This window comes from Sceloporus occidentalis, unplaced genomic scaffold (assembly GCF_023333645.1).
Source record: "Sceloporus occidentalis isolate IW3139 unplaced genomic scaffold, rSceOcc1.0.p SCAF_149, whole genome shotgun sequence".
Classification (NCBI taxonomy): Eukaryota; Metazoa; Chordata; class Lepidosauria; order Squamata; family Phrynosomatidae; genus Sceloporus; species Sceloporus occidentalis.
Window position 1 is genome coordinate 1,833,239 of NW_028317129.1, and position 17,225 is coordinate 1,850,463.

Below are 17,225 nucleotides of genomic sequence, written 5' to 3' on the forward strand. Positions count from 1 at the left end.
GTAATCACGCATTTTATAAAGAGATGGACAACTCTGTCGTATTCAGTTGTTTCTTTTTTTTTCAACATAAACTCATGGATTTTGAAGACATGAAAAGACACGACTAGATGGTTTTGCTAGTGGTAATATTTTCAGTAGCCAAAAGAAAGTTGCAAATTGATGTAAGCTACTTTGTATAGAGGATACTTATGAAAAAATAATGGGTTTAAGACTGAACAATCTTTGTCACAACAGGAAAAAGTAGCTAGGGGGCTCTCGGAAACAAGATCCCTAGAGCCTCAGACACACAATTTTTCCTTATTAGAAGACCCTATTGAGGGTGAATTTCCAGAGAAGATCCCACCCAGTCACTTGCCAGTTCAGAATAGGTAGAAATCAGCATTGAATAGATCTCAAAGTGTTAATAAATATCACTGGAAGTTATTTTGTCTTATCATTTAACCCCTTAATGACAAAGCCCATACATGTACGGGCTCAAAATACATTGTTTTCAATGGATTTAGGGACCGCCCATTGTCCTTAAGGGGCACTAGTTATTTTATATCCAACATCAAATAATTAACATATCTTATTAGTTGTAATTCGTAAACAGATGAGGTCGATTGTTGTAAATGCATCCTTATTATTTTTAGCCTCGTTTGAAAGCATCACGGAGCAATCCGATAGTGGAAGCCAGAAAATTAATGGGGGATGAGAAAGAGGTTCTATTGACACCCCTAAGGGATCTTGCTAAAATATGATATCATTGCAGGACTGAGTCACTCCAATATAAGATACTGATAACAAGTTTATGTAAGCTGTAGAGAGTTATGAAGTTGGCAAGGGACCAATATAAGAAAGTACCGCTATTAAATATCTTCATATGATATTAGATTTACGTTTTACTGAAGCTCCCTAAACAGAACTAAATTATTTGTTACTGCTATGGGGGATTTATATTACTATAACCAAATCCAGATAGCATGTAATATATATTATGTAACATTCTGGGCAAGTTCCGATAAAAAAAAAATCTTTTTTAGATTTTCAATGTTTTGTTAATATGTGTTTCCAGAAACTCACAATTACAGCGCATTTGTGAGCATTTACCATTAAACTAGAAAAGCCTAAAATGTATTTACAATGAAAAAAATCTAAATGTGTATCAAATATACCGGTATATAGTTACAGCAGTATGTGTCTCTGAATAGTATTAAGTAAAAGAGCCAGTTTGATCCTGAAAAGCAGCGCTCGGCGAGGCTCAAAGGTGGCAACCACCTCAGTATATGACATCAAGAAATCTATCAAATGCATCATTAGAAGATTATGGCCCAGGTAACTTTTTCATGCACAGATGGGGTTTTACAACGTACTTTGGAACAAACTGAGCATGTCTGAGTATGGAACACATTCTATATCCTCATAAAAAAGGACCCGGTGGCAAATTTTAACCACAACCTAAAAGCTATCCTCACTAAACACCTGTGCTCAAGTAGGCGTACTGATAAATCCTAGTATATCAGCTGAAGTAGGAACATGTAACAATATCCCACTGGCTGCTGTGCTACCCGATGCTTTTTCATTTTTTAACTGTGTGTTTCCTTAAACACCGCACATACTCTGCAGGGAGTCTAGATCATCAAAGACTTTTAGGAGAAATTCTACCGTGACTGGATGGTTCAGATGCATCGTTCATGGACTTTCATTGCAGTCCCTTTTTTGAAAAATGTGTGCAACGTAGAACTGAAGAGTGCACATTGAGTGTATTTTCTGACAAATGGGCTTGTAAGTATTATATGACCAGGTTTGGCGTGCTAAAAGTTACAAGCCCTCCCCAACTCTGATATATTTTGAGAGTCTCTCAAAATAAAAGAAAATAATACTTACGGAGGCATAACGCCTTTTGGAAGACCAAGCTCATTGAATGAAACAGGTGATGGCTGGGATGGCAACATAGAGCTGAGGAAGGCAGCAGGACTATGGCAGGAACTAGGACCTCTTCCAGTTGGTGAAGGGGATGGACTGTATGTAGGTGAAGGGGCAGAAACAGGAAGTGGTGGAGGTGGTGGTGGAAGCGGAAATGCATCTTGAACACAATAATTTGCTGTTGGACTCAAGACAGGAGGTGGGGGAGGTGGTGGAGATGATGATGTTGGAGACCAAAACTGTTCTCCTTCATTGGGGAAGGGCTGTGAGAAAGGTGGCACTGGAACCCTACCAAATTGTTTTTGAGGAGTCGATGGTGACATTGGGGATGGTAAGCTAGATGTTGAAGATCCAGAAGACGGTGTCACATAGCCAGAGGCACTCTGGGCTGCAATAAACTGCTTAGGTCGAGCATAGTTGAAAGAGCTTGCTGGCTGCATTGCAGGAGAACTGTGGGAGTTAAGGACACTCATTTGCACAGGAGAAGTGACACATTGACTGGCTTCCAGCTCCTGGAAAGAAGGTGGTGGAGGGAACGATGGGGATGGTGGGGTATTCTGCTGAATGCTCGCCTGTTGCTTCCACCCAACAGATTCTTTCTCTTGACGTATCTGATTCTGCAGTTGCTGTATTATCTGCGTATCCCTATAAAAACAAGAAATAATAAAATTATTTGAACAGTTTCATAACTTCTAAGGAACAAACCATGGTACCTTGTGCTTAATAACAAATATAATACCAACCATAACTATGTAGGCGAAAATCAAGCGTAACTTAAAATTACATTCCCATTTAAGGCAATATATTTTTTTATTGAAACATTTATAGCAGATTTTCACATTAAAGTACTCATAAATGTACACTGTTGTACAAACATCTTAAAAATGTTAAATACTGTAAATATTAGAAGTGACCCCATTTATAATAAACTAACTGCAAGAGAGTTGACTCCATCCCTTTAAACATACGTATAATTTGCTTTTTTGAATAAACTATTTGCCCTACTGGATATTCCAAAGCCATCTACATTTGCAATACATTTTTGGGATTTTTCTGTCCAACCTTCTCTATAAACAACTGTTGGCTTTAAAGCATCTTCTGCATTTCAGTTATTTGTTATCTCACATTCCATCTGTGGTTAGATGAAATAAAACCGTTTCATCAAAGAAACTTTCACTTTTGTTCAGTTGTGAAATTCCTGAGCTTTTAGATAAATATTGATATGATGTTTTGCCACAGAATGTATTCTTGATTTTGGAAATAGCATATTCAGTTTATGGATAATAACACCTGGGCTTTCCATTGACATGGCTGATAATTAAATAGCTTGTGTGCCTTACAACCCTATTCAGAAGTAGTATTACCTGCACCTATTACATGTTTTTTTGTTTGCATTTTTAACAGTGAACATTTTAACAGTGTCTGACATTTTCCAGAAAAAAAATTGGAGGAAAAAAATTGTACTGTGGTCTCTTGGCATGATAAAGAAAAACAAGTTTCTATTAAAATGTGAAGCAGATCCAAGCAAAGTGCCAGCATCAACTCATGTGGCATCCCATCTAGCAATCAAGGTCAGTTTGAATCCCATAAAAAGTCCTTATGAGTGTGATATAGGTTTAATGATAAACATGGCACGATAAGCTCTGAAAGAACGATTTTGAAGACATTTCACTGAATTTAGCTACACAGGGCCAGTCATGCTCTTCCTGCAGCAGAAGCGTATTAGGCTTGGACCTTCATAATGCATAGTCATGGAACTGAAAGCACAAACCTCCTGCAAACTCCTCTGTCAACTCTTCATCTAGTAAATAGACTCAATTTTAAGCAGGACTATCAAGCAGGAGGTGACCACAAATGGTCACTCATAGCAATTTGTGTGGCCCCCTACTATGTACTAACATTTAACTAATGGATTGATTTTACTTTCTTAGCTTTTTTTTTGGCGTTTTACTGTATTTATATAAAATATAGAGTATAAATATGTTCTCCATTGTCATGTTTTGTGCCCTTGAGAATTTTGTTATTTCTATTATATCGTTTATTTACACTGGGGTTCAGTGACCTTAGAATGTCTTATGTATATATCTCCAAAGGACAGGAAAACACCACAAAATAACTTTGCTGTTCACTGTAATTTACATTTTCCACTTTGAAAAAAATACCATAATTCAAAACATATTCAGTGGGGCTCAAGCAAACATATGGAGCTGAAGTTCTATGAAACAGCCAACAAATCATCACAGATATGTACATAATGATCAGTGTGGGCCACTATCTGCCCCAAGGGGTAACACATCCATCAGTCGTTATTATACTTTGTGATACTGACGCTCTTGATTTTCAGTTCTTACCATCACATCAAAAATCTTTGACAAAAACCAAGACACACAGGTTTAAATACTTTTCTCCTGCTTTATGAAGTCGGAGGGGCTAATAAAATTCATTGCAGCAGAGAAACACCTTAAAAAGGCAGTGTACTTTGTAGTTGTTTGTGAAAGCTCATACTTTGTAACACTGGGAGGGCAAGCCACTGACCTGAAGCCAGCTCTCATCTTTCTGTTTTGTATTATTCATACAAAGGTAAGTAAGGTTATGTTTAAAAGGAACCATAGATGTTTCTGTATATAGAACAGAGGTTTCCGCCAGGGGTGTAACATAGGCGCCTGCAGGATCATAGAGACATCCCAAGTCTTGGTGCAGAGGTGAACCCTTTAAAAGTTGGTTCTAATCCACTGTTAATGGCGACCATAATATTTTATTACTAAGCACACACAAAATGTTTGCTACCTTACCATTGCCTCATGTGTTGAGCCAAATTTGGTCTACTTGCTTCATAACATAAAGACATTGGAGCGAGAACAAGAATCAAAGGTTCAAAAACATGAACCGAGACACAGCTATTTAGATACAGGATACACACATGGAGAGGAGCCCCCAACACAGCTAGCAGGGGGTGGGGGCAGGAGTTTGCGTTACGTCACTGGTTTCAGCCGACATTTCAACAAAGTATATGTATATTCTATATCCTGTGTCTTTACATGCTGCCTTAAAAAATTATTACGTTGGAAAAATAGTATTGTTCACCAATAATTAGCTCAATTTGATACATTTTATTGGGGCAACATAATGAAAGTTCCATTCCAACTAAAGAAGAAACATCTGAAGATCCAAAAGCTTACATTTTTCTATGTTGGCCCAATAAAACATGTCACCTTCAACAAAAGGCTCTATTTACCAACAATCAGTGAAATGTTAGCAACAGGCAGTCGCCTTGGGTAGAGAAATACCCACCGTATGGGATAAAATGTGTTGGGAAGGACTATGGAAGCCATATTAACACCATTAATAAATGTGACATCAGCCCCAGACATGAGCTCTGACTTTTCCCCAGGCATTGAGATCTTATGATAGTTATGTTAGTTATCTTGAGATAGTCATGGCTCTGATAAGCACAATGGAAACCCTCGTACATGTCTTGGCACACTGTGTATAACAGGTGTCTATCATTATCTGACCATATATACTAAAATACACTGACAGAAAATAAGTTTCTAGTCTATTTTTCACTTATTATCTACCGTTTTCCTGGTGGTACGTGCCAGGACAATCAACTTTGATGCACACCACCCCTGTGAGAATTGTTTTGCACTTCTATGTGACCCATCCCTTTTACATAGAGGATTGTTCTCACACTCAATACAGAGCTCAACCTTCTCACTTGGATGTGTTTAACTCTAGAACACAGTATGGATAGTCACATTCTGGTGGAACATCGTAGAATTGTGGCTATGGCCATAACAACCAATGTTTTTACCAATATGCACCAGAATTCCTGTGTGCATATAACCTTAAATATATTATGTTGTGTGCTTTATAATACTGATTATTATCGGTAGACTGACTCTAGAGATTAAAGTATAAATGTGATAGTGTGGACAGAATAGGCTTCTAATGTTTTCCTTCAAGGATGTTTTTTCATAACTTTCTAACACTACACAAGACATATCTGTGGCAATAAAATTCTCTCAGTATTACGACGACTGATCTCATGGACAAACCACAGACTGAAGATCCGCAGGGATCAGGAGACATCTTAAAACATCATTTCTGGGAATTTTTCCTATTTATATCACCATCTTGCAGCGCTTTAAGTTTCCAGATGTGAAAAGCCTCTGAGCCGATTTAGAACTTTAAAATCCACTGTAATTACTTTGTATGTTCAATTTCAGATACCTATGTGTGTGTTGCTCTATTTATCTATTCTTCAAAAACCTTGAAAGTCAAGCTGCAGCATTCAACAGACAAATAACAGGAATGTATGTCCAGCAAACATTTTGGCCATAAGTTCCTCTCTAAGAAATCAATCTTATGCCTCTTTTTCCACTATCCAAAATCATTCTATGATATTGTTAGCCTGTAAAATCAAATAACAATAGAAATCCTATGTATCACTCAATGCCAACCCCCAAAAAAGTATTAACAGCTGCACATGAGCGAAAAAGGAAGAGCAGCTTCAGGGGGAAAGAAGCAGAACTTGACATTGACATTAACATTTCCTAACAACGCATAAAACACAAGACATCATGCCCAAATAATTGGAAATATACATCCCACTCGGTCAGACAGCCATAGAACTACACGTGAAGAACATCTGGGTCACCAAGTCATATAAAGACTGTGGAACCATGTAACAAATCTAGCCCAGCCAAGGCTATCGTAACTCCAATTATTATCCCAGCCTCCCAGAAAAGTAGCTAGGCATCATTGTTTCATAGTCAACAGAAAAACACTGGCAGCATCCCTAAGACAGAATTAGCTGCCCGTACCAGTTGCAGGTAACATTGCAGAATGACCCATAGATGAAAGACCCGCTTTACATTCTTCAGCACAATACCTGAATGTCAGTGTTCCTTACTGCAGGCTCAAGAGAGAAGCACCATTCTCCATGGTGTAATTAACAAGTCAAGAGATTGACGAAAAATGAGAGACTGCAAAGCTCGGAGGAGGAGAGAGCTATTATATTCCTTTCAACAAACTAGAGCAGAGGTAATCATCAAAGAATGCCAGTGAAGTTATAATTATATCACAGGTTAATACATGATCAAAACATGCATTGCTGCAAATTAACTCCTGCTGAGTGTATAATGCTGAGAAACTTTGTATTTAATAAGTTATCATTCCGAGCCTGGCTGATCCTCTATAGTGCGGCTCGGGAATCAACCGTAACCTTGTCTACGTTAGTGGGGAGGATCACCCATTATTGTCGAAGAAGAATTCTTTTAGTAAAAATAATACTGTGATATTAAACAAAACCATAAAACAGGGAATGAAAAAAATTATAGCTTATAAGGAAAATGAATGAATATGTGAAGGGAAATTAGCATGAGAAAGGTTCAGTAAAAGTAATATTTTACTTACATTGGTGCAAGTGGCAGAGATTCTGTGTTAACAGGCCTGTTGTAAAGCATTCTTTGCGAAGTGAAGTCCCCAAGCACTCCCCTTCTACCCCTCCTACTCTGTGTGTTTGACATCATTCAGGCGCACAATCCTGTACAGGAAGCATCAGTACGCAAAAGCACTGTGCTCTTCATTATATTATCAGTGAGATAAACACCTATAAGCATTTCTACGAATACATGGGGTTTTATGTGACACGCACCAGCACATGGCTGAATTTCACGTGGTCTTCACATCCACAAAGTGGTGCTTTTTCTTCTGTGTGATTTATTTCACGTGGGTAGGAGCTGATATTTCAACTTTCTAGCTAAAGACGAATACCTCTATGGCTACTAAAAAAAATAGTGTAATAGTGCAAGTCACCCGATTGCTTTTATACAACACTATAACAGAGCACCAGCAGCGTTATTACAATAGGGACTGCTTGTAAGAAGCCAATAGGTATGGTGACAAAACAGGTAAACCTGAAATAATGACACAAGGGAGTGGTAAGGCAAAATAAGTTTGAGGTGGGTAATAACTAATCACTTGCTCTAGAAATGGGCAAGCTTTATCTGCATGTATAAATAAATAATGCTACATGATATGATTATGCTACTTAATAAAAACATTAAGATATAATGTACCCACTAGAATATAATGCTCATTTCCATTCCATATAAATCTGAGTTAAACGTTTTCTTTCCACTAAACTATCCCTGCTATATATATCCAGCGCTAAGATGCTGTGTGGCATGTTTCCATTGGTATGCAGTTTAGGTAAACAGTAGGAGTATGGAAGAGCTGGCCAGCATCCAGGGCTGTTACATCACTCCGCCTTATTAGGAAAACTTTCTTAAATCTGACAACTTGCTCTAAACATTCTGGGATATTCACTGCATTCTCAATAAAGGATAAATCCTTGGTTTGCTTACTTTAACCTTTCAATTACTTTGTACTGGCAAAAAAAAAGGCCAGATGATCCCTCATGATAAAGTTCTTTCCTTCGTTGCCACTAATAAGTGCTGTCATTCAGGAAACAATAAATGGGGTACCGGCTGGAGCACACCCATGCTGCACACGTGAGGTTTTTAATTAAGGTAGCTGCAAGATACCAAAAACTGATAGAATCACCCAGTTTGGTATAGCTGGGTAAGCCAATGATCCATAGCTCTCCACATTTCAAGTGGCCAAAGAGGGACACTTTTGTTTTAGAGGATGTGGTTGAAGGCATGGCTAGAAGGCAAGACATTTTTTCTGTTCCTGTATACATTATTGTGATGTTTAGGTTTAGTAACACTGATACAATCATACCACCTAAAAAGGAACATCAGGGGAGGCAAGAGGGACAAAGGGATTTGGGTCCAGAAGGGACACCAGCCCTCCTAAATAGGCACACTTGGCATGAATGATCTACAACAGAAGACAGATCATTTTGGGATCTGATGCACATGGAACTCAGGAATCTTTGTACTATACCAGGGAAGATACTAGCCTCAGGTATAGAAACAGAATAGTAAAATGAGTCATCCTGTAGCTCAAGTTTTCTGAGTAATTGTATTGGATCTTAGCATCAATGAAGTGAAGCATCAAATCAAATAACTCCAAGATTTAACAGGTTGACAAACAAACATGTATTTTCAATAAACACATTAACTTATGTTTAAGCATGTGAACGTAATATCCGTTCAGGTTCACATTTGTCTTCTCACCTACTTCTGGATGTAAGGAATACATATTTTAGCATGCCTGTTGTTTAATAAGCAGACATGGGATTGGACCAGTATTAGACTTTGGCACTTTAAGCACAGAAGCCCATAAAGCACAGCCTCTGTAGGGCATGTGCTGACGTGCATGTGGCTGCATGCTGAATACTGGCAGCTGCATGCTACATTCTTACTACCTTTACTGGAAATAGAAAGTGCGGCTGCATGTATCCAGCAGGCGGTTGCATTCTCCACTATCACAAGGGCTGCCTCAGTGGCCTCAAACGTATGGATGCTGTGCCGCTTACTAGTCACTGGCGTGATGGACATTAGCTCAGTATGCCCAAAAGCCAAGAACTTGTTACAGGAACTGTACACTACGTGACTATACAAGAGCCAGTAAATTTTTCATGCCTTTGTTCTTTACGCGATATGAGCCTCTAACCTACAAATGTTGGAGGAATGTCATCCAGACATTATTTTTAGTCCACTAATGGTGACATGTTACTAACTTATAGCAATTAATATATTCCTAACCATCTTGTATTACCTTTGGTCTTTTATAACAGTTCTATAGAGCTACACAGACAAAGCACAATATAGAAGCACTGACAAAAACAGACTACTACCAGGCCTGGTATAGGCATTGCCGATAGCTTATGGTACATGTGAGAACAAGAACTTAACTATAAGTGGGAAGTGAGTGGGCCGCTAGATTCGTGTGTACTTACTGACCAAACCCAGTCAGTTGTTTATCAGTAATGAGCCAGGTTAGAAGGCTGATTATATGGTTTTGGTTAACATGATATGACTGGTTAAAAAAACAGTAGTTCAGAAACAGGACTGTAACAATCCTGTTTGGATTATCACTGGATTCTGCTCCAAAACTACCATATTTTCTAATTCAAACCTAGATGTGCATTTCCAATACCCCCAAAGAACTTTTTGAACTTGCTTCCAAGGGGGCAGATATTTGTGTAAAATGTGGCGATGTATCCCATTTTGCTGTAAAGCTAGGTAAAGTACTTAACAAAGTATCAAACAATGAATATTTCCTAAAATATAATGATATGCAGGATAAGTAATGACTTCACCTGAGCCTCTTGGTAAGTTCCTTGCCCCATCATAATCAGTAAATTGAAATTGGAATTACGTGATCATGTCTTAACCCCGGTGTTAGCACTTGTTATATCATGTTACAATGGTTGATAAAACTACAAATGTGTCTAAAAAAAACCCAACAAACTGAATCAAAGTAAATATCAGAATCTGAAAGATTATCATGTGATTTATAAAAAATGGTTAATACTAAACTAATTTAAACTACTAGTCCCCAGTTTGACGAGTCTCTTCTTCTGATACTGGTCTTAAAGGAACAGTAATGTTCTTTGTTGCATTTATTTGAGTATTACCGGTAAATTAAATCTTGACCTTCCCACTCCCATAGATCTTCCGTGCCTCTTACCAGAGCACTGGTTTCTGTTATATATCATAAAATTTTTTTACTGGAAAGAACATGTTTCTTATCTATAAAAACCCTTAGAAACTAATTAGTGGGGATGGCCATGGCTTGATGAGAATTTAGATATTAAACCATCTCTATCACTGCACATTGTGTGGGCTTCTACCAGTTTATTATTATTTTCTGTAGCAACAGGTTATATAAGTGTCTAATTAACCAAGGCGAATATCTACCAAAGTCACCATGGCCAACCGATGGCCGAGGTTATAACAACATCTCCTTACATGTGTTACTGATTAATCCTGAGGCTCTCAATAAATAAACATGGATTTGCTACATTTTCCAAGTATCAAATTTGTTGAGCTCTGTACACCGAATAAACCCATGTGATGTTGTTTGCAGATATAAAAAGTAATAGTAATCCAACGTAGGTGTGTATTAGCTGTCCACATCAGCCATGTTTTCCAGGACACATACAGTTTTCACAAATGTGATACAGTGGCCAATTAAGACAAGCAGGTTGCAATGCTCAGTGAATAAATGGTATACATGTCAAGAATATTTCTATGTTTTAGATCATTCCATGTGCACTTGCATGCTGTGTATCCCTAGTTTAGGAAAAGTATGAATTTTCCCTGCTTCACTAGAGGATGCGTTATCACTAAGAAAGTCAAAAATGTCTCACATTCCATAAATAGGGAGATTTTGCTAAACACCTCCCGCTGTCATGCTCAAACTAATTTAGATGGTGCATGCCATGCACAAAGTGTCTTTGTAAACAGACTAATTAACTGCAGTCATCGTCTGATGCTAAAGAGGCCAAGATGAACATTCCTTTCTGTCACAGCGACCTTGACGGATGGGCTGCCCATGTGGAAGTATTTTCAGTTTGGGCTTTTGACCTAGATAAGTCTATATGTCAAACACTTTTCCATGATTTGTGCATGTGATTACGGCTTGCATACCTTTGAATTAAGATGCCCGGAAGTTACTTTAGTAATGTCTTTATTTTTTCTTTTCTTCAAAAATACTGGACCCTCCAGTACACCAAACTACTTTTGTGTTGTAGGAAAACAAGAGTCATATTCTAACCAGTACCCTAATGACTGGTGTTCCTAGGTGTTTAGTTAAGTATCGACTGTAAATTATTTTGCACCATCTGACTCTATTTCTTGGGCCAACGAAGGATATTGTGCTACTTGGGTCCAAGAATTAAATGCTGCCCACCCCAAAAAAACCACACCCACCAAAATCTACTTCCATTATATGACACCCACACTAGCACACACAGACACTCATACTAACACACTCATCCAGAGACTCACACTAACACTTACACAACCATCACACACAGTCACACATACTAATACACCCACACACAGATAAGCAGACACACACTAACATACACAGAAACACACACACTGCGATGTGACCCTGCTGAACCCCACCTCCTCCTTAATGATAATAATGTTGCAGAACTCACACGGGTGCCAGAAAGAACATGGCTTGGGGCGGCAAATTGCCATCTCTGTCAAAGTGCTGACTGGGTCCCGTGGACCCAAGGGGACGCATGTAAGGGTCGGCTCTGTATATTTCAATAGCTCCCAAATTTTCTATACTACTCAAAATGTACAGAGTTGTGTGATCACTTGGAACCATTAGACTTTTAGCATGTGGACAGAGACACATTTTTAGTAGTTTCAACATCTTCTTCCTTTTATGTGTCACGTTGCACCTATATCTTCTGCCACGTAAGTGTAGGAGAAAGTAGCAGTATATAAAGGTTCGGCATTTCTGGGGAATGACAGCAGCTGGTTAGGCGTGATGTTAAAAGTTTGGGAATTCAAAGGTTTAGATAATGTCAGCAGCTTTACTAAGTGATCAGAATGAATTGCAGGTTATTGAACTTTAAGCCTTCACATATTTCTACTGAACGCCCGGCTTAGGGTGAAAATGATACCCTTTTCTTGCTCAAAAGACAAGACGGAATAAGCCCTTTCTAACATCATGTGTAAATTGAAGACAGAGAAAACGAAGAGCAGGAAGTATTCAATGCAGTTTTAATGACAGATAATGATGGGTCATTACTTAAACATCTTCTTAGCTTTAACTCCTATTTATTTTTAGAATTCTTTTTTCCTTTTAAGGGATAAACAGTACATGTGTTGCAACAATGGCCAAAAAACACATGCCAGAAACATGATTCTTGCTTATTAAAAGTCCTCTGTCCAACAGGATGGGATGTTTTAATGTTAAACATTAGTTAATCGAATTATAGTGCGGGGCAACTGAAGATTCAATATTTATTGTATATACAGTATAGCATAGTTTATGGGTTTCAATTATTCGATGAAGTCTTACTTTCTAGGGAAAACTTGAAACCGAAATCAAGACTCATTAGAACAGAAAGCTAGACTTCTAAAATGGAGAGAAATCTAGAGAAACACCAGCATTACACCATTTGATCCTTTTACGAGTTCGTGTTCCAACATAAGTAAGTTTGGTAGACACACCTGGACACTGAAAGAGTGAACCAATAATCTCTGTCCAGAGCGAAGCTGGTGTAACGTAGAAACATAAACTGGTTTGCGTTCTTGCACCCTGATTGTGAACACAAGACACACCTTGATTGTACATATAGGAGGAGATGCAGAACAACAACATTGTGATAAGTGTCCTCTGATTACAGCGGTTAACTTGCTGACCAATACTAATACCAATCTCCTAAAAGAGACACAGATCAATCTGGTGTCGTACCAACTAGTTGGTCTTGTCTGGTTTGAATGGCAGGAGCTGTTATTACTCCAATCTGGATAGTCTTCAATGCAAGACTTGTATGACTGTGGCAACTAACATTACTTTGAACGAAATGTCTAATCACTATTAGTCATTGTTGATTATGACCATACGACAAATATGTCAGCAGAAATCACAAAACAAATGTCACCTAGTAAAGAGTTAATTAAAGTTCAGTGGATAACGTGATGAAAGAGGCTTATGGGAACATACAAGCGTAGAAAATAGACTACAGACACTGTTTTCTTCTGATTTTTAAAAACAGTCAGCTAAATGACAGGGTCGCCATTTAGCTTGACCCAGCCAGAAATGTAACAGCATGAGTGATGTGACGTGCAGAACACATTGCATGCAGCATCTAATAACATGTTTTTATGTCTAAACGGGTTTGTCTCCCGAGCTGACTTTGGTTGGTAGAAGAAAAACTTAAGAAGTTGAACTTTTTGATTATAAACAATGAATGCTTATCAGTGTAAATATTTTAATGTCAATGGCCACTGGAATGTTGAGGGCTACAATTATCATATGGCAACAACACGCATTAGCAACCTTCAATCCACTAAATGAACTTGTTTGTGCTCTGTAGCAACCCTGGGATGGCAATTGTTTAATTGTGACATTAAGCGGGTTATCTCTGCAAACAATTAAATGATTTTACATTAACTCCTGCACAAACTTAGACATCAGGAAAAGGAATTCTACATTTCTATATGTAAATAAAACCAAAATGAATATTCTGAAATGGTGTCTAAATTTGGCAGCATACTCTGGAGCTCTAAGTAGTCATATGGTAGCCTCATGGTACTATTGCGGTACCAAGTATGATCTTAGTTTCACCAGAGGTACTTTTACTAACAGTGGTGAGTATTCTGTAGTGTAATACACCCAGTGATCCAATGGATCCAGGATCACAGATTGAAGATCTACAATGGCCAAGTTACTTTGTAGATAAGAAAGGAATCAGTCAAGTCCTTTGACTATTGTAGAACTGCACCACTGATAAAGTCTTTGTTTGGAGTTGGCAACGGATGTTGGAAAATGACTGCCCATAATGGCTAGCATATGTATAGCTCAATGTTTTCTCTAGTGCTGATGAGTGGACATGCCTGTTCTCACACATATCTGCATTGTATCACTCCATAAGACCTCACCTCTTATATGTATGCATAGATTTAAGGAGCCCTTTAAAAACAATTATAAAACAATCTCAAATTTCATCCACACGGGAAATTTTTATTTTTTTAATCCATAAAAGGAGGTAAACACAATTATCTACTCAAAGTGTCCTGCAAAAAGGCATAGTTCATTTATTTCAGACAGGTGAGAACATATCATTGTTTTTCCCATTAAATAATGACACCTTCCATAAAAAAACCCAATTGTATTTTAGTCTGAGAAATGAGCAAATATATAGGGTGGGGTAATTATGAAAACATCACACCCGGAGGGGTTAGATGACATAATTTATGTTTGATAATAATTATTCGAAGACTTTGTATTTCACCATTACCTCACCCTTGTCTTTATTTTTTTCTATTGCTTGATGGAGAATAACACATCCCTAAATGATATACCAAATGTGTTTTGTTCACGACTCTCATTATATTTTATATACAGTCACTTGAGGAGCTACTTAATCCAAGGAAGGCTTGGGGGATTATTTTAAAGATAAATATAATTTCTCTTTTTTAATATGTATCTATTAAATCTCACTGTAAATTGAAATTTTTTTCTATTTATCTGTTGATATGGGAATGGTGAAAATATGTTTACGCATGTAAACATGAAGATAGGTGTTAAGGGAACACACTAAACCTCCACATAACGATATTTTTTAATTAGTGTAGTTGTTTCACACAGTTTGTTAAAATATGAGTTCTTATTACTGCACATATCAGAAACATATTCTATTTATCTTCTCCACTACTTGAAGAGACCTACCTTTTCAGAGAAGTGTATTGTCTATGTTACTAATACTCAAACCTGTATCCTGAAGAAACCATCTGTCCTCCTAACATTCAAGGTCACACCACTGACATCTCCACATCATCCTCGCTGCAATCAAATCATCCTTACCCAAGTAGTCCCTCTCATTCTCCTTCAACCACCTAACAGATTGAAACCCCACAAGAGCAGGGCCCTTTTTCTCATTCTGTACTAGAATGTCTTAACGGGTGTTAATGTTCATTTTCACTCTCTTCCTATTGTCATAGCACTATGGAATCTGTTGGCTCTTTATAAATACATGTAATGTAATGAAACACCTTGCACCAAATGGCTTTATGCAGTACACGCCATATATTTCCATGACGATTTATATAAACATTGGCCAGACTTGTCCAACAACGCTAGGAATGTGGGAACTGTAGAAAGAGAACAATAACTATCACCTGGTACGTGTCCTCCAAGGTGGAGGACTGTTGGTAAGAAATGTAGGCTCATCATATCAAAGTATGCGTCAGGCCTATCCCGTCCCAGCTGAAGAATTATGGGCTTTCTTTTTGGTGCCTCATTTAATAGTGAAATAATAGCTGTGCCATCTTCTCCTTATTTAGTGTAATGCCAGCCTCAAAGCTGTGGTTGTGGAAAACTATACGAGTCCTTTTCTCGTTGAATCAATGCAACATTTTTTGAACATTACAATCAAAGCCATTTGAGGTAAGAGCTAAAATGTGTTCATACGTTATTGTGGGAAGATTAAAGATTCATTCCTTTTCAACAACTGAAGCTCCCTTCAGTTATAACATTGCCAGTACTGCTGTGGTAAGAACCACAGCCGTGCCCAAAAAAAGAGTAACAGAACATCTTGTTTAAATTCTATTGCTTGTCTGTATTATAATTAAACACTAACATTCCTCTGTGTTTTACAATTTAACTATGAGGTTTTAACAGAAAAAAAAACACATGCAAATACAAGAGGATTTGAGGACTCTGCACGTGAGCTTACAATCTATCCTTATAGAACTTTTTATAAAAATGGTGGGTTTATAAAACCCCTACTTGTGAGTCTGCATTCTAAAGTAAACACATACGCACCCATATTGTTTTTTTTGATTATTTTTATGGCAAAGCATGATTTAATTGTTATTATTAAAAGATTATTAAAAAAATATTTTATTTATTTTATTAAAAATGCAAAAGATGCCTGGCAAGGAAAGAAATGTCTGTATTTTATGTAAGATGGTACTGTGGTTTCTTAAATTGCAGGTTACGGTCTTCAGACTAGTTCACTGTAACATCTCGTCATATGGGATATCGTACCCAACGTCAGACGGAACTTTCTAAACACTCCAAATCTTTTGTCCTGTTTCTTAGGGGACAGTTGTGCACAGTAATTAACGATGCCATACAGTATAAACCTAGTCCGCGTTGTTACAAGGACAGATTATGGATATCACAGGCTATTTGCTTTCCTTCAAAATTACCATTCATTTTGAGTTCATATTGGGTTTTTTTTGGTGTATTTAGAATCTTGCTATGTTTTGGGTCATTATCAACTTAATGAAGTAATAGCGCAATACTCACCTTTTTGAGCCTATAATTCTAATAAAACTCTATTTTGAGACTGCAACTTGAACAGGAAGTCAATGAAAACTGTACTCCACTGATAAATGCGGCCATCAATGTGTCAAACTGTGACATTTTCAAGCAAGAATAAAAATAGGATGCATCTTCTTTCAAGTACATTTGCTTTAAAAGGACACGTTAGGGAACAAACAAGTTTTATGTTGGACCCATAAAAGGTAGCCTCAGGGGCTAGAATAAATCATCGGTATCCACATACAAAATAAGCATTACCATATGCCAGAGCTGGACCAATGTCTTCTTATAAGGTTGTCTAGTCATTTGTCTCTTTGTGGAAGGAGTAAAAACAGGGTTTGCCACCAACTGTGAAAAGCTTCCCCAAACAATCTTCCAGT

General features: G+C 37.7%; 1 protein-coding gene across 1 annotated transcript in view; it reads right to left on the reverse strand.

The window, feature by feature from the left end:
* LOC149280698 (palladin-like) overlaps nucleotides 1-17,225 on the reverse strand; it is an 86,977-nt gene that overhangs the window by 18,716 nt on the left and 51,036 nt on the right. Inside the window, exon 8 of the mRNA XM_089500170.1 lies at nucleotides 1,867-2,550. Within this exon, the coding sequence (XP_089356296.1) occupies nucleotides 1,867-2,550 (684 nt within the window). The remainder of the gene's footprint in view (nucleotides 1-1,866; nucleotides 2,551-17,225) is intronic.